The sequence below is a fragment of the Lynx canadensis genome, chromosome E2 (assembly GCF_007474595.2).
Source record: "Lynx canadensis isolate LIC74 chromosome E2, mLynCan4.pri.v2, whole genome shotgun sequence".
NCBI lineage: Eukaryota > Metazoa > Chordata > Mammalia > Carnivora > Felidae > Lynx > Lynx canadensis.
This window is the reverse complement of record NC_044317.1, coordinates 46521580-46538929: the sequence shown is the minus strand read 5'-3', so window position 1 is coordinate 46538929 and position 17350 is coordinate 46521580. Positions and strand designations below refer to the sequence as shown.

At 54.9% G+C, this 17350-nt stretch overlaps 2 protein-coding genes across 2 annotated transcripts in view; one reads left to right on the top strand and one right to left on the bottom strand.

Moving 5' to 3' along the window:
• Window positions 1-423: 423 nt before the first annotated feature.
• MAP4K1 (mitogen-activated protein kinase kinase kinase kinase 1) lies at window positions 424-16222 on the top strand. The gene is made up of 31 exons (XM_030297701.1): window positions 424-621; window positions 788-845; window positions 965-1055; window positions 1775-1839; window positions 3365-3420; window positions 3510-3556; window positions 3741-3784; window positions 3875-3947; window positions 4564-4695; window positions 5121-5183; window positions 5291-5372; window positions 5794-5910; window positions 6157-6235; window positions 6763-6821; window positions 6898-6941; window positions 7022-7066; window positions 7709-7751; window positions 8429-8591; window positions 8689-8771; window positions 9165-9249; window positions 10453-10529; window positions 10619-10679; window positions 11481-11589; window positions 11676-11734; window positions 11934-12037; window positions 12591-12765; window positions 13037-13099; window positions 13292-13381; window positions 13465-13535; window positions 14195-14250; window positions 16040-16222. The coding sequence occupies exons 1-31, from the start codon at window positions 523-525 to the stop codon at window positions 16107-16109; spliced, it is 2463 nt and encodes an 820-aa protein (XP_030153561.1). The 5' UTR covers window positions 424-522; the 3' UTR covers window positions 16110-16222.
• Window positions 16223-16313: 91 nt separating this feature from the next.
• RYR1 (ryanodine receptor 1) overlaps window positions 16314-17350 on the bottom strand; it is a 116818-nt gene continuing 115781 nt past the window's right edge. The window contains 4 exon segments of the mRNA XM_030297700.1: window positions 16314-16551; window positions 16696-16747; window positions 16917-17017; window positions 17106-17170. Of these exon segments, the coding sequence (XP_030153560.1) occupies window positions 16456-16551; window positions 16696-16747; window positions 16917-17017; window positions 17106-17170 (314 nt within the window). The 3' untranslated portion in view covers window positions 16314-16455.

Sequence of the window (17350 nt, the reverse complement as noted above, 5' to 3'; positions counted from 1 at the left end):
GTCTACGTACCGTGGGTGCATAAGCGCGTACCACTAAGTATATGTATGCACGCCAGGGAGCAGACACCACTGCCTGACCGCTCCTGTGCGGGCCTGCCATCTCAATCTCCTCAAGCACTCAGCAGTTTCAACTGTGGTTTTTAGCCACCGCCCAGAACGGGGGAGGGGGTGCTAGGGCACCCCCCCCCCCCAGATCATAAGATAGTTTGCATCTGGTTTACATTCAGCCCAGGGCCCTTGAGTTCGAGGGGGGGGTCCCCTGGGTCGCAAAGCAAGTTGCCCCTCACCGACAGGCTCTCAGGGCCCAGGGGACAGGGGGTGGAGCCGGCTGCACAGCGTTGTGCAGGGCACAGCCCTGTGCTGGGGCAGGAAGCGAGAGTGGGGAGGGGGGAGGCCACAGCCGGTGGAGGCAAAGCAAGGCGGGTGCAGGACGCAGGACTTGTGGGGAGGGAGGGAGGTGCCACACTCGAGCCCTGAGGCCCTGCTGGCCCCTGGGCGCGGGCCCAGCTCCAGCCCCCAGGGATGGACCTCGTGGACCCCGACATCTTTAATAGGGATCCCCGGGACCACTATGACCTGCTGCAGCGGCTCGGTGGTGGCACCTATGGAGAAGTCTTCAAGGTGAGGACACCCCTCCTCCATCATCCTCAAACCAGTGAGACTTTGGGATGAGGCCCAAGAAGGGAAGGGGATGAGAGAGGGTCCCAGTCCTTGGCTTTGGTCAGGGATGCTGAGAAGGAACTCGGGCGAATGGAGCCTGCCTGACTGCCAACTTCCCCTTTACAAGGCTCGAGACAAGGTGACGGGGGACCTGGTGGCAGTGAAGATGGTGAAGATGGAGCCTGGTGAGAAGAGGAGATGGCAGCTCCTTCCCCACACCCCTTCCCCTCCTCTTGGGACACGGTATTGCCTCCCCCATATTCCTCCCCTGCAGCGGCCTTTTCTTTCCTGTCCCTCCTCACAGACGATGATGTTTCCACACTTCAGAAGGAAATCCTCATCTTGAAAACTTGCCGGCATGCCAACATCGTGGCCTACCATGGGAGTTATCTCTGGTGATGAGCCTCAAAGCTGCCCTGGGACCCCCCTCCCCGGCCCCTAGCCTGGAATCCCCATTCCTGACCTCCAATCCTGGACCCCTGTTTTTAAACTGCCCCCCCAACTTGATCCCCAGTCTGAAGTCCCACTTTTCTGACCAGAGCATTCTCCAATGTGCTCTGCAATTCAGGACGCCCATTTCTGAGCGGGGATCCCCGACAGTGGTCCCTTCATAGTAACCAAACCTGAAAACAAGGCCCCTTAAAACTAATCTTTCATCATCCTGTCTTCCAGGTCCCCCGGTTCCACTCTCTGCTCCTTTAATTCCCTAAATCTCCTGACCCCTAAATTAATATCCCTGATGTCCTAGTGATGACCTCTGTCCCCCAGACCTGACACCCTGGGCCCCTCTATCCCCCCCTTAACCTGCGCAACCTGGGAGATATCTGCCCTGTCTCCTGGGTTAGCATGGGACAGCAGAATTAGGAGTCCTCCGGGGTTAGGAGTCCAAAGATGTGGGTTTGAGTCCTGTTGACCCTGAACATACATTTTCTCTCAGAGCCTCAACTTGCCCACCTGTAAAATGGAAGTGGAATGATCTCACTCTGGTGGGCGAGGTGGATGACAGCTGTTACGTTAAAGTTTTTGTTGAATTGGAACAAAACAGACAGTGAGCCGGGCTGTCCTACGATAATGACTTATTACTGCCGTTATTATTACTCCTGAATTGTCGTAGGCTGCAGAAGTTCTGGATATGCATGGAATTCTGTGGGGCTGGTTCTCTCCAGGACATCTACCAAGGTGAGAGGAAGGGCAAGGGGGTTCATCCCCCCCCCCCCGCCCCGCCCCGTCCATCCCTCCTGTGTCTCTGGGGTTGTGTCTCCTGTGGGACTGTCTTTCTGGTCCACATTTCCCGCACTGAGCCCCACTCTGGGCCTGGGGCCTGGCCTGGTTGGTGCTAGGGATGCTGTAGTGACCAAGTGGGCCCTGGACCCTGTCCTCCAGGACTTGACAGTCCAGCCCCAGTCCTTCTGCATGCAGTGATCCCCTCTGCTTTCCCCTCCCATCTTCCCCTGTCTGCATTTTCTCACCAATGTGTCTGTGGCGGTGTTTGAATATTTCTGCATTTTTGGCCCATCGTATGGTCCACGTTTTCGTTGGCTGAGTGACTGAATTCCTGATTCTCTCTCTCAACCTGCATTTCACTCTTTTGGAAAACTTGAGGGTAGCAGGGGGCATGGGTCTCTGATCGCCTCTCAATTTCTGATGGCCACCACTGTCTTTGGTCATCTTTCTGTCTCCTTTGAACCCAAGATCTTAAATGTTAGCAAAGGAAGAAATTCATTAAGAAGTCATCAAGGAGGGGGGAAACTGAGACCCTCAGAGAGGAAGTGGCCCACACAGCCAGTCCGCTGAACCTGGTCTCCGACTACTTCTGTCTGTTGTCTCCCTGTTGTCCCCTCTGTGTTTCTATGTTTCTCAGAACGTCTTTCTTCATGTTTTTTGATCTCAGTTTGGATCTGTTCCTGTTTCTCTGTCTCATTCTGTGTGTGTGTGTGTGTGTGTGTGTGTGTGTGTGTGTGTGTCTGTGTCCCTCTGCCTTTCCTCATTTTGCAAAGTCACATCACCCCCTGCTCAGAGCCCCCCCTGGGCTTTCATTTCCCTCCAAAGAGAAGCCCAAGCTCCCCCGTGTGACCCCCACCTGCACCCAAGCTGCCAGACTTCGCCTCCTACCACTTCTCTCCCTCCCCCACTCTGCTCCACCCACTTGCTGCTTTCCAAACCCACCAGGCATTCTCCCACCCCTACGCCTTTGCACCTGCTCTCCTGTTCCCCTCCAAGCTGGACTGATCACGTCTACACCCCGTCACCTTCTCAGAGTAGAGTAGACTTCACCGACCACCCTGTAAAATGTCATACCCCTTCCCACACATATTTCCTGTTGTTCTTTCTTGATTTATTTTTTTTTCTTATGATTTATTAGCATCTCATGTGCTATGTTTTACTCGTCTTGTTTGTTTGTTGTCTCCCCGGAATGTTCTCACCACAAGGGCAGGGATGTCTGTCTCTTGTCCACAGCTGTCTCCCCAGTGCCCCAACACAGTGCCTGGTACCCAGTAGACACAGTAAATATCTGTTTAATGAATCTGTCTCCCTCCTGCCTCATGTTCCCTGCGTTGCCCAGGGACGTCCCTCCGTCTCCCCCTCCCACTTATCCTACACGCTTTCCCTCCCCACGTGGCATCATCTCAGCCAGTGTGGGTGGGGGCCAGGGGCTCCCAGGTGTCCTGGTTCCCACCCAACGCCACGGGTGTGATGTTTGCAGTGACAGGCCCCCTGTCAGAGCTCCAGATTAGCTATGTCTGCCGGGAAGTGCTCCAGGTGAGGAGAAGTCTGATGGGCCTGGGTCGGGTTGGGCCCTGTTCCAGCCCCCGGACTCTCACAGCCCCCGTGTCCACTCTCTTCCCCAGGGACTTGCCTATCTGCACTCACAGAAGAAGATACACCGGGACATCAAGGTAGTCTAGGGGCGGAAAAGTGGCCTTGGTGGGTGGGGGGCCCAGGAGACGGAAGTGGTGTTTGGCGGGCTCAGGGTGGTGTTGAGCTGGGCAGTTGGGAAGGGCCAGGGGATGGAGGCAGTATGGGTTGGGGGGGGGGGGGTCTCCAACAGCCTCTAATTTCCCTCCTCCCCCCCCCCCCCCGGGAGCCAACATCCTCATCAATGATGCTGGGGAAGTCAGACTGGGTGAGTGTGATTGGTGGGGGTTGTGGGGAGTCTGGCTGGGGACCAAGGGGATAGGGGACCCCAGGTCACCATGTCTCTCTCTGCCTCCAGCTGACTTTGGTATCTCGGCCCAGATTGGGGCAACACTGGCCCGACGCCTCTCTTTCATTGGGACGCCCTACTGGTGAGGGATGCCTGGCGGGTAGCTGGGGATGGAGTGGGGGCAGTGGTTTTCCTCACCTGGATCACTGGGAATCTCCTTCCCGGCCCCTTTCCCTGACTCTGCCTTTTTCTGTTGAACATTCTGTTTTCTTTTTGGCTCTCTCTCGAGTTTTACATTTACTTAGGTCTCTTGGTATTAATTTTTAAAAATGTTTTTATTTACTTTTGAGAGAGGGAGAAAGAGAGAAAGCATGAGCAGGGGAGGGGCAGAGAGAGAGGGAGACACAGGATCGGAAGCAGGCTCCAGGCTCTGAGCTGTCAGCGCAGAGCCAGACGCGGGGCTCGAACCCAGACCCGTGAACCATGAGATCGTGACCTGAGCTGAAGTCGGTCACTTAGCTGACTGAGCTACCCAGGCGCCCCTCTTTGTATTGGTTTTTATTCTGATCCTTCTGTCTTGACTTTTTTGCGTCTCTATTTCTGTTTGTCTCTTCACCTTGATGTTTCTTTCTGCATCTGGTTCTCTCCATGCCCCATTCTCCTTCTCTGTCTCTCTCCCGCACCCACCCCCATACCAAGGAGTATTCCCCTTCCCCGCCTTGTGTCACTGCTGGCTTTCTGAGGGTCTCTGCCCCCAGGATGGCTCCCGAAGTGGCAGCCGTGGCCCTGAAGGGGGGATATAACGAGCTGTGTGACGTCTGGTCCCTGGGCATCACTGCCATTGAACTAGCCGAGCTACAGCCACCGCTCTTTGACGTGCACCCTCTCAGGTAGGCAAGTCCCCCTGGGCCCAGAGGCACCGCCCTGCCCTGACCCTGAGTGCCATCCCCCAGCCTGCTGCCCCACACCAAGGCCCCCTACAGGGGACACCCCTTCCTCCTCCGAGCTCCATCTCAGACCCCCAAGGAGCCTCTCAACCCAGAAAGCCTTTCCTTCAGCCCTCCACACCGGGAGGGCTCCACCCCCTTCAGCCCTCCACCCCCGCAGCAGGGATTCCCCGAGCCTCTCTTCATAACTGCGGTAGTTCTGTCCTGTGATCAGCAGAGTCCCCTGGAAGGGACATCCCAGTGCACTGTAAAACCTAAACCTTGTTCTTGTTCTGTCCCTTGCTTTGCTCCCTGGTGACCTCCGTGCTTTGGGGGACCCCTCGAGTCATTGAGAGTCTGAACACTGTGTCCTCTCCTTACTCTTCCAGAGTTCTCTTCCTCATGTCGAAGAGTGGTTACCAGCCCCCCAGGCTAAAAGAAAAAGGCAAATGGTAGGAGAGGGGAGAGGGTGAGGGAGGGCCAGGGAGGGCAGAGCCAGAAACCACGGTCTGATGGGAGAGTCTCTGGTTTCCTCACCCCAGAACTTCTTCCTCCTAAGGTCGGCTGCCTTCCACAACTTTGTCAAAGTCACCCTCACTAAGAACCCCAAGAAACGACCCGGTGCCACCAAGATGCTCAGTGTAAACTTCCCCTCCCTTCCCTGAAAAGCTCTTCCCAAACTCACCCCCAGATTTCCCCAGGACCTCTCCAAAACTCTCCAAAATGTACCCTAGACCTTTTGCCAAGATACCCTGAGTTGCTAAAACTCACAGATTCCCAAAGGCCTCCAGACCCAGTCCTGGGTATACTCTGGAATTCAACGGGGACCCCTTTCCCCCGCTAAGGTACCTGTGGGATTCTCCAAGGGCCCCTGCTGGGAACCCTAGACTCTTCTAATCCTTTCCAACCCCTCAAAATCCCCCAGCCTCAGTTTCCCAGAGTTCCCTGCCTTCTTCCTCAGTTGCCCCCCCCCCCCAGATTACCTTAGGTTCTTGAGCCCGTGTCCCAGCCTCTCCCCAATACCAGCCTTCTGTCTGCTGACACCGTCCTCCCCCTCTCCAGCATCAACTGGTGTCCCAGCCCAGGCTAAACAGAAGCCTGATCCTAGATCTTCTTGACAAACTGAGGAATCCAGGGAAGGGGACCCCAGTTGTCGAGATCGAAGATGAGGAGCCTGAGGTGAGGGCGCCCCGGCTGACAAAAGCCTTGGAACCTCCCAGCCTTTGCTTAGGCTGGGCCCCGGGCCTGGAGTGCTTTCCTGAGGCCTCTCTTAGAAGGAAAAGGGGGAGGAGGGATGGGGAGCTGGGCACAGGGCTGGGGGCACAGAGGGCTATGGGAGAGCCAGAGGCTCCTGGCTGGGCCCGCAGGGTGGTAGGGGTGTCTGGGGGAGGGCCACGGTCCTGATGCAGCTGCCACTCTGCCCAGGTGCCCCCTGCCGTCCCCCGGAGGATCAGGTCCACTCACCGATCCAGCTCTCTAGGGATCCCAGATGCTGATTGCTGTCGTAAGTAGAGACGCCTTAAGCTTGGGGTTACTTGACCCGATAACGGATCCAAGAGAACCATTCTACCCTCTGTGATCCTGCCAGAGACCCTCATCGCCACCATCTGATCTCATGATAGACCCCGGAGACCCTCGTCATTTCCACACAGACCCTCAGAGACCCTTATCGCTATCTGACCCCGCAAGAGACTCCAGAAAACCTCATCACCAGCTGAGCTACAAAACGACTGTAGAGACTCCATGAGACTTCTCATAACACAAGGACCCCCCCCCCCCACCCAAGAGCCCTCAGAAATCTCTGTCCGATCCCCACGACCCAAGTGGAAGCTGAAAGCAAGCACTGGACAACTTTGAGCCCCATCTCTCTGGTCCCAAACCCTGGCCCCCAAATGAGATCCTGTAAACCAAGATGTCCCCCACCCGACCAAGGGGCAGCGCCAGTCCTAAGATCCTGACCTCAACCCCCAAATTCTACCCTTTCCTCAGCTCCATCTCCTCAGCTCACTGTGTTACCCTCCTCCCTTCCAGGGCGGCACATGCAGTTCCGGAAGCTCAGAGGAATGGAGTCCAGACCCACGGCCCACACGGTGAGGTGCCTCCCCCCGCTCACCTCAGATGCCCTCCCCTTCCGCCAGGCACTGCTGACCCCTGACTATCCCACAGGCCCACTTACAGCCCCCTGGAGACTTCAGGAGCAGCAGCCCTAGGTCAGGGGCCCTCGGTGTGGAGGGGAGGGGGCTGGGATATGTGAGGGAGCCGCCTGAGGGTCACGCCTGTCACTCCTCAGGAGGCAGCCGTCAGAGTCAGACGACGACTACGACGACGTGGACATGTAAGAGAGGCGTGGCCCCCAGCCCCACTGGCCCTCACCCACCCTCACCTTCCTACAGCCACCATGTCCCTTCCGTCCGGACCCCAGCCTCCGCCCCCACTCTCCTTCCTCCTCCAGCCGCACCCGCGCTGAGCCCGGGGCCTCCGGCCCTCAGCTCCCAGATGTTGCTCTGGCCCCAGACTTTCCGCCACAGCCCTAACCCTCAAAGCCCAGCCTTCACCCGCATCTTCCCCCCTGGAAATTTCCCTGAACTCCAGACCCCAACCTCAGCGCCTGCAGTCAGCCCAGCCCCCAGGCCTGGGTCCGCCTCTCGCCCACCCATCCGTTCTATGCATCTCCTCTGCAGTGGGCTCATGGGCAGAGCCCAGCACCAAGTGAGAACCTGGCCCCCAGGAGCTCATATGATCTGCATCACGAGGTGGCTGTGAAGATTCAGGCTTGACGCGTTGTCCCCACTCGATAGCCGGTGTTGCGGTTGCCAGTATCCTCACGGCTATGCTAACAGCCGTAATAGTCAGCTCCAGCCCAGACCGAGTCACCCCCACCCTCTCGTTCTCAGACCTCCAGCCCCAAACCACTCCCATCTGCCCCCAGTCCTTGTTACCGACACCTGTGCCTGCTTCCCCAATCTTTGTGTTCCAGCCCCACCCCTGCAGATGACATACCTCCTCCACTGCCTCCCAAGGTAAGGCCTGGCGCCAACGGAGCTGGGGGCCGGGGGCGGGGGGCTGAGGCTGGGGGCTGGGGACCAGGAGGCCAGGGTCCCTAGAGGCTGGGATACTGGGCACTCTAAGGCTGGAGTCTGGGGCACTAGGTCCCTTGAAGTCTGGGAGACCAGGATGATGAACACACTGTAGTCGGGAAGGAGCATCCTTGCACCTCAGGATGGGAATTCAAAGTATTTAGCCAGAGGGACACTGGTCCCAGGACTAAGCTATCTGGCATTAGCCCTTTAGTTGTGGTTTTTGTTTTTGTTTTTTTTAATGTTTATTCATTTTTGAGAGAGAGAGAGTGCTCGAGCAAGCGGGGGAGGGGCAGATAGAGAGGGAGACACAGAATCCAAAGCAGGCTCTGAACTGTCAGCCCAGAGTCCAATGTAAGGCTCAAACTGATGGGACCCGGAGACTATGACCTGGGACCTGGAGATCATGACCTGAGCCAAAGTGGGAAGCTTAACTGATGAGTCACCCAGCCGCCCCTGGCATTAACTCTTTAGTTGGTGGAGGGTGTTGTGGGCGTCAGGGTTGATGCCTGGAATGATAGTGGGACATTGAGGGCTCAGAGCCATGAACAGTGTCAGCTCTGGCAGAGGCAGGGTTGGGATCTAATTTATTTCCCCACACGTCTTCTCCATCTCCATAGCCCAAGTTCCGTTCTTCATCAGATGAGGGTCCCGGGGGCACTGGGGATGATGGGCAACTGAGCCCCGGGGTGCTGGTCCGGTGTGCCAGTGGGCCTCCCCCACGCACCCCCCATCTCGGGCCTCCCCCAGCCACCCGAAGCCCCCACCTAACTGCCCATTCAGGTAACGGGGCAGGCTGGGGCAGGAGGTGGGCGGGGGGTATGGGTTGGGCAGGGGAGGGGGGCGCTTTGGGGACTGATTTTCTCCCACCCTGTCTCAGAACCCTCACTCTGGAACCCAACCCCCCGGGACCCTGGTCAGCCCCCATTGTTGCCCCCCAAGAAGGAAAAGATGAAGAGAAAGGTGAGACCAGCTGTGTTGAGGACTCACGCCTCTAGATGCCTGGGGGTGCCTAGGGGTGGGATGGTGTGTGGGGACAGGAAGAGTAACAATGACGCTAGGTGACGTTTGTTGAGCGGTGTTGAGCGGTGCCAGACCCCGATCTCATGTTTACACGTGGCGTAAACCTTCACAGATAGAGCTTGGTATCACAGGCAGTGACATCATCTCCCATGTCACAGATGGGAAGACGGAGGCAGAGAGGGATACATAGCTTGCCAAGGTCATAAATCTTTGAGGAGGCAGAGGCAGGATTTGAATGCTGGTGCTCTTGCGTCAGAGTCTTAACCCCTGCACATTCGTGTCCCCTCCTTCCTTTTGTTGGATCTGCTGCTCTGCCCCCCGTGGCCCGCCTAGGGATGTGCCCTTCTCGTGAAGTTGTTCAATGGCTGCCCCCTCCGGATCCACAGCACGGCTGCCTGGATACACCCCTCCACCAAGGGTGGGCACTCAGGAGCGTCACGGAAAGGAAGGGGGATGGGGAGGGCCCTTAATGGAGGCACAGAGGCAGGGGTGGGGGAGGGTCTTTTTTTAAAATATTTATTTTTGAGAGATAGAGCGCGCACATGCAAGAATGGGGGAAGAGCAGAGAGAGAGAGAGAGAGAGAGAGAGACAGAGGTTCTGAAGGGGGCCCTGTGCTGACAGCAGAGAGCCCGATTCAGGGCTCAAAGTCACAAACTGTGAGATCACGACCTGAGCTGAAATCAAGAGTCAGAAGCTTAACTGACTGAGCCACCCAGGCGCCCCCTGGGGAGGGTCTTAATAGGATGGGGGGGGGGGGCAGAACCGAGGCAGGACCAGAGCCCAGGGTTACAGTTGGGGTTTGGGGATCAAATACGGGTAGAGTGAAAATGAATTTGTGGGTGAAAATTAGGAAAGTAAGAGTTTAGGGTCCAGGAATATCATAACAGAATGGTCAGAGTTTGGGGTATAAGTTGGACCCTTTAACCTCAGCTGGAGGTTAACGGTACAGAGACCGGGGTCTGCATTTTGGAGTCGGAAGTTTGGGGGATGGGAATGTAGGCAGAAAGGGAAAGGATTTGGGAATGAGAGATGTGGAGACAAGGTCAGTGAGGGGTAAATGTTAAAGACCCAGCACTAGGGGCATCTGGCTGGCTCAGTCGGGGGAGTGGGCAACCCTTGATCTCAGGATTGTAAGGTCAAACCCCATGTTAGGTGTAGAGATTACTTAAAATCTTTTTTAAAAAATGACTAAAACTTATTTAAAAAAAAAACAGAGTTTGAGGGGGACACACTGGACAGAAAAAGCCACATTTCAGGGGGCCCGAGTTTGAGGATCAGTGTTGAGACAAGATTAGCATTTGGGGGTCAGGACTGGGGAAGAGAAGGATGGAACTTCGGAGGCTATGTGGGGAAGCATGACTCATGTTGGGGTCAAAGTTGAGGGGACAGGGGTCAGGATTTGCAGGTCCAGCCTTGAGAGGTAGATAAGAATGAGACCAGCTTGAGCTGGCACTGGGTCAGGGTTTGAGTTCAGATTTGGGGAGACAGAGGCTGGGAGTCAGAGAGAATTGAGCGTCAGGGCTGGAGGACAGACTAGCAGTGTTTGGGGTCAGGTCAGGGTCTGGGAGGCCCCTCCCCAGGATGAGGCAGGTTCCAGCATCCTTGTGTCTGTCCCCACAGACCAGCACCTGCTCCTGGGGGCAGAGGAAGGCATTTTCATCTTGAACCGGAATGATCAGGAGGCCACACTGGAGATGGTGAGGACAGCAGCTGGGGGACCGAGGGCAGGGGCTGGAGTTGGGGGTTGCTGGGGTCTTATGGGAGCCATCTGCCTCGTTCTCTGCAGCTCTTTCCTAGCCGGACTACCTGGGTGTACTCCATCAACAATGTCCTCATGTCCCTCTCAGGTCTGGCTGTGGGTCAGGTGGGGGGAGTGGGGTCAGAAGTTAAGGGGTCGAGAAGGGGTTGGGAGGTAGATGGGCACAGCTGAAAACAAAATAAAACAAACAAAAACGTAGGCTCCCCCTTCACAGAGCCCGCAGTTAAAAATCTCAGCCCACTTTTTCACTGTGGGACTTGCTCCCTGGGCCTCAGTTTCCCTACCCATAAAATGGGGTTCACAGTAGTCCCACCTCAAGTCAGTTTTGAGGTAAGGTCTACAGTAAGTCTTTACATTTCTTTGACGTTTAGATGAGAGTTGAAACTTATCCCACACTTTTGTGAAATAGAGTGAGGGAGTAGATAGAGGTTACAATTTTGTGTTAACTGTTTTATAAACATTTTGCGTAAAAGAATTAGAATTTCTAATTGACAGGGAAACACCAAGCCAAATAGGCTTCATGAGTTAGTTAATATCACATCTGTGATGACAGACTTCAAGAGAATTTCTAGATCGGTTTCTTCTTAAATTTAGTAGCATGTGCACCTTCACCTGGCTGGCTAAGTGTCCATAGTTTCTGCGGCTACCAGCACGGGAGGCTAGGGAACATACTCGTTTTCCTCACCACTGTTCACCAGAGCCAAGCACAGGACCTGGCCTAAGGTGGACATTTACAATATGTTGAGTGGAAAATGAAGACATAAAAGTGTTTGAGACTTGAAGCCTTGGGAGTTTCAAAGGGATAGGGCCAAGAGAAGGGACAGAGAAAGGTGGCTGTGTCTGGTGTCCGTTAACTGCCTGCTTCCCCTTACACACACATACGCTGTAGGAAAGACCCCCCACCTGTATTCTCATAGCATCCTGGGCCTGCTGGAGCGCAAGGAGACCAGAGCGGGAAGCCCCATCGCTCACATGAGCCCCCACCGGCTTCTGGCAAGGTACCAGCCCCCAGTGGCGCCACAGGCCCCCCCGCAATCCCCCCTTCCTGCCGTCCCTCCGCATTTACACCTGCTTTCTCCTGCAGGAAGAATATGGTCTCCACCAAGATCCAGGACACCAAAGGGTGCCGGGCTTGCTGCGTGGGTGAGAGAGAATCCTGACGGGGTGGGGTGGGGGGAACGTGAGGAAAGGGGGCGTGGTGGGGGGGGAACTGCATCTATCCAAGGGGGTTACATTGTTGAGGCAGGCTGTCAACAGCCCGGGGAAGTTGTGTGCCCTTTGGGGGGGGGGGGGGGGGGGGGGGGAAGATTGACCCTAACCCATCCTTACCCATCCCCCACAGCGGAGGGTGCGAACTCAGGGGGCCCGTTCCTGTGCGGCGCACTGGAGACGTCCGTGGTCCTGCTTCAGTGGTACCAGCCCATGAACAAGTTCCTGCTGGTCCGGGTAGGGGGGCTGTCGAGGCTGGGGACTCTGCGAGGTTGCATGCTAGGGCCTTCCACTTGTTACGCTTCTGCTGAGAGTTTCATGAAGCCCGGCTTCTACCCGAGGCCCCGCCCACCTGTGGTCGGCGCCAGAGGCTCCCCCTTCTGAGAGCTTCTGGATCCTTAAGCTCCGCCTCTCACTCCAGCCTAATTATCCTTCAGGCCGTATGCCCCATTCCTCTGGTCTCTAAGGGGACCCCACTCAGATCCTTTGACTCTAAGGAGACTTTGCTGCCTGTGAGGTCACGCCCCTCCGGGGACCCCGCCTCGCTGTCATTAAGGCGGCACGCTCCAAACAAGGCACGCCAACTTTGAGCCACATCCACCCATTTCTAAGGAGGCATCACCTCACGCCTCTGGGGCCTTACCCCCTGAAGTTTCTAGGTGCCATCCCCCAAAACCGAGGGCCCAGGAAATATACTTGGGAAGCTCCCTGCAGGCTCTCCTCCCAGGCCCCTCCCCTCTCAGGCCCCGCCCCACGACTCTGAGCCCGCCCCTCCCTGTGCGGCCTGCAGCAGGTGCTGTTCCCGCTACCGACGCCTCTTCCAGTGTTCGCGCTACTGACCGGGCCGGGCTCCGAGCTGCCCGCCGTCTGCATCGGCGTGAGCCCGGGGCGGCCGGCGAACTCGGTGCTCTTCCACACCGTGCGCTTCGGCGCGCTCTCCTGCTGGCTGGGCGAGATGAGCACAGGTGGGTGGGGCAGGCTCGCTGGGGGCGGGGCTGCTGGGAGGGGGTGGGCTGGGCGGCTGGGCTGTGCTTAGCCTGCGATGTAACTGGGGTAACTGGGAAAGGGATTGCAGCTGGGGCGAGGGGAGAGCGGTGGATGCATACAGCCGGTGAGATTGAGGACCCGTCGGGACCGCTGTGATGGGCGGGGTTTAGCTTGGGAATGGAGAGGGTGCCTAGCGGAGGAAGGCAGAAGCAGGGGGAATTGGTCTTTGAACCCCTGCCTGTCAAACAGAGCACAGGGGACCGGTGCAGGTGACCCAGGTAGAGGAAGACAAGGTGATGGTGTTGATGGACGGTAAGGACCCTCCTCCTGGTCTTTTCTCCACTGTTCCTGAATCTCGGCTTCGCAGACCCTGTGCTTCTCAGAAATGCTGAGCCCCTCGGGGCTTTGCCCTTGTCCTGCTTTGCTTCTCAGTGAATTTATTGTACAGTCTCTCAGCATCCTTCTGAGCCTCACTCTTATAGCCCTCTCTCTGCCCTCTTCTAGGGTCTCTGAAGCTGGTGACTCCGGAGGGGGACCCAGTCCGGGGACTTCGAACTCCAGAGATCCCTATGACTGAAGCAGTAGAGGCCGTGGGTACGTGCAGGGATGGGAGGGCCCCCGGTCCAGAATGGAGGCTCAGTGATACCCAAGCGTAACAGGCACCGCTTGTCTCCCAGCTATGGTCGGGGGCCGGCTCCAGGCCTTTTGGAAGCATGGAGTGCAGGTGTGGGCTCCAGGCTCAGACCAGGTAAGCTTCATCCCAATGCCCACAACTCCGCTCCTTCCCCATCAGGCATCCAGTTCATCAGATGGATCAGGAGAATTGAGTCAGGGTGGGAAGCCCTGACTAGAAGCTTCCTCCAGACTCAGTTCAGCCGGGTCCCCTTCTATACCCCAGGGTCTCTTGGGTCTAGAGCTCATTCCAGGCCACTGGGGGATCTTGTGCGAGAGAGTCTACTCTCTCTGAACCTCAGTCTCCAACTATAAAATGGGGGTCACTAGAGAGAGATGTGGGTGGTTAAGAACATGAACAGACGGGCTGGGTTGGAACCAGCTGATTGGCCTCAAGCAAATGACTTAACATTCCCATGCATTACTTTCCCCATCTGGAAAATGGAGTGAAAAATGGTCCTTAGCTCATAGATGTGTCAGATGCTGCCCATACGTGTTTGTATTTAATCTTCACCATCACATATGAGGAAGGTCCTGTGACTTCACAGGTTAGTAATCTGAGGCACAGAGAGGAAAAGTAACTTGCTTGGGGGGTCACACAGCTGGTGAATGGTGTTGACTAGAATTATTTCTGGATCTAAGACTAAAAGTTTAGAGACCTCTCCCCCACCCCCGTTCCCTTTAAGGGAAAGGGGGAGAGTCTTCTAGATACTGAAACACACACTTTTCCCCCAGCTGTTGCAGGAGCTGAGAGACCCCACCCTCACCTTCCGTCTTCTTGGCTCCCCCAGGTATGGACTTAAGGAAGGGGAACACGGAACTGGGGAGGGGGTCTTCCAATTTGGAGAGGTGTCTTGAGGTCTCTTTAGCCACCTGTATCTTTGGCCTGGACGTTCTCTCTCTTGGTCTCCCTGCTTCTGTCTCTGTGCCTTATTCCCCACACAGCAGCCAAGGGGACATTTTTATTTTTTTAATTTTAATTTCCACTTTTTAGTTTGACATAACTTTAGACTCACAGAGAAGTTGCAAAAAGAAATTTAAAAATTCTTGTATCCCCTTCATTCATCCAGTTCCTCAGATGTTAACTTTTTGGTTGGTTTTTGTTTTTGTTTTTCTTTGTGTGTGTGTGTGCTTTGTTTTTATCACATATATTTTATCCTCTTTTGTATATGTGTCATTTTTTTTCTATTTGGGTGTGAACTGTTTCCTAAGTCCAAGCAAAGACATATTCTTACAGACCACAGTGCAGCTGTCAAAATCAAGAAAATAACCGCAAGACATCGCTACCTTCTAACCCACATACCCGGTCTCACCGGTTAGCCCAATGATACTCTTTATAACCAAAAAATAATACTTTTTTTTTTTCTGGTCCTGGAGACAATTCAAAATGATGGGTTGCATTTAAGAGTGGTGTTTCTTTAGTCTTTAGCCTGGAACAGTTCTTCAGGTTTTCTTTGTTTTTCGTGACCTTGATACTTTTGAAGAGTACAGGAAGGTTGTTTTCCAGAATGTCCCTCAGTTGGGTTTGAGGTTTCCAGGTTAAGCATTGCAGGGGCAGGGGTACCACAGAAGTGACGGCGGGTCGTCAGTCCATCATATCATGTCAGTTTGTCCCAGGACTGGTCATGCCATCTTTGGACATTTGGGGAAGGTGGGGTGAGTCCGGTTTCTCCACTATAAGTTACTTTTGTGCTAAAAGAAAAGTATCTTTTGCGGTGATTTGCTGAGACTGTGTAATTATACTGTTTCTATCAGACTTTTACTCACGGCTTTTAGTATCTATTATTGATTTTTGCCTGAATGTATTTTTAGGATAGTTACCCAGTGGTGATTTCCTATTTCTGCACTCATTAGTTGGCATGCTACTGTGGGGGAAACGGTCCTTTTTTCTACCACGTATGTATGTATGTGTGTGTGTATTTCAGCACAGTCTCCTGGATTTCCATTTTATTCTGTGGGTTACAATCTATATTAGTATCATGATTATTAATTTCGAGGTACGAGAACTCCCAGATTTAGCCAATGAGAGCCCCTTCAAGGATCTCTTGCAGCCTTTTGACATACCAGAGCGGTCTTCTAAAATCTAAATCCGATTGTGTCACTCTCCCCATTTAAACTCTCCCGTTAAATACCAAATCCTGGCCACAAGATAAATACAAGATAAATACCCCGTCCTGGCCACAGCGCACAAGACTTTGACTTCTGCAGCCAAGCCCCAAGCTCTCCCCCACCTCAAAGCCTTTGCATAGGCTGTTCTCTCTGTCCAGAACACCTTTCCCTGACTTTTCACCAAGTTCCCTCCCTCCTGAGCCTCTTTCAGGCTCCACCCGCTATTCTTCGGGGCACGCTGGCCAGCCCTTTGGGATAGGTTTCCATGCAATGTGTTCTGTTACATGAGTGGTTTGCAGTCATGTTATTCACTGATTCATGCTGGTCTTCGTTTTGGCCTCCTCAAGGGCAGAGACTGTCTCTGCACATCACTGCAAGAGTCCAGAACTGTGCTGGCACAGCCTCTATTAACTCCTTTGTGAATGAATGAATGAATGAATGAATGAACTGACTTCTCTCCTCCTTCCCCAGGCCTGTGGTGGTGGAGACACGCCCAGCAGATGATCCTACTGCCCCCAGCAACCTCTACATCCAGGAATGAGTCTCTGGGGGGGGGGGGTGTTAGGAACCAGTCCCTGCACCCCACTCCCCAACGGACATACATTAGTGATCATGACATGCACTTGTCTCCCAATAAACATGGCTCCAACCTCTGCTGTCATCTTGTTCTTCAAGGGGGGAAGGGGAGGGCAGATTCCCGGATGCCCACCCATACTTCAAATGTCAACGATCCAGCACAACGATGTCAGGAGTGTAGCACAGACTTTATTTCTCCAGTACATGGTCACCTGTCCCCCAGCTGCCGTTGGGGGCGGGGTTTGGGACTAAGGGACTTGCTGTGAGTATAAGGCACTTGAGGTGGGGGTGAAGGGCCAGCTGGGGGTGTCTCAGCTAAGCTGGTCCTCGTACTGCTTGCGGAAACAGTCGCCAGCTGGGAAGAAATCCCAGCATCTCTCTTGGTACATCTTCCAGACGTAAGACTCCTAGGATTGGGGCATGGGGAAGAATTGGTCACATCTTCAACAGCTCATGTTGACATGAGCTTTTTACCGCCACACCTGCTGCTTGACCTTATACTAAAATTCTCCATGTCCCTGCCCACTGTCCTCCCATTAACACCCCCTTACCTGGCCCGTGTGTTCTGTCTCATCCTTATTTATCAGATACATCAGGAAAAACCTGGGGATGGAAGGGCAGTGGAGACAGGTGAGGACTACCCTAACTTTCTCCTGACTGGCTCGGAATCCACCCACTTGGATGCCACACCTAACTGGCCAATGCCCATTCCCCCCCGCCTCGCTGTCGGCCACACCCCCATCCCTTGAATGGTCAATGGACCTATGCTCACATGTAATTGGCCAGGTTGTGCTCCTCTAGAGTGTGGGTCTCAAACCCGTGTGGTGTCGTATCGAAGTAATCGCTGCCGATGCCGCAGATGAAGCACTTGGTCTGTGGGTGGTGGGAGACATCAGAATCCGGGCCCATTCGTCCCCCAGCCTCCCATAATCCCTCTGGGTCACCCCCAGCCTTGACCTACCTCCATATCTTCCTTCACTTGCTCTTGTTGGTCTCGGAGCTCGCCAAAAGCGTCAATGATCAGACCTGCGGTGGCAGGCGCAGGTCAACACCCAACCTCTGACCCAGCTCGGGCTCCTCCCTCTTCTGGCTACCTACCTCGGAGCCTTGCCCACCCCCCCCCCCCGTCCTCCTTCTCCCTAATCTCACCCTGCTTCCTGAAGATAATAATACCCAGCATTTATTGAGCACTTATTATGGGTAAAA

Bases quoted from the DNA above. Each gene is read 5' to 3' on its own strand.
- MAP4K1 (XM_030297701.1), top strand. From the start codon at position 523: ATGGACCTCGTGGACCCCGACATCTTTAATAGGGATCCCCGGGACCAC. The intron at 8,592-8,688 runs GTAACGGGGCAG...ACCCTGTCTCAG, and splicing joins CCACCTAACTGCCCATTCAG to AACCCTCACTCTGGAACCCA. The intron at 11,735-11,933 runs GTGAGAGAGAAT...CATCCCCCACAG, and splicing joins GTGCCGGGCTTGCTGCGTGG to CGGAGGGTGCGAACTCAGGG.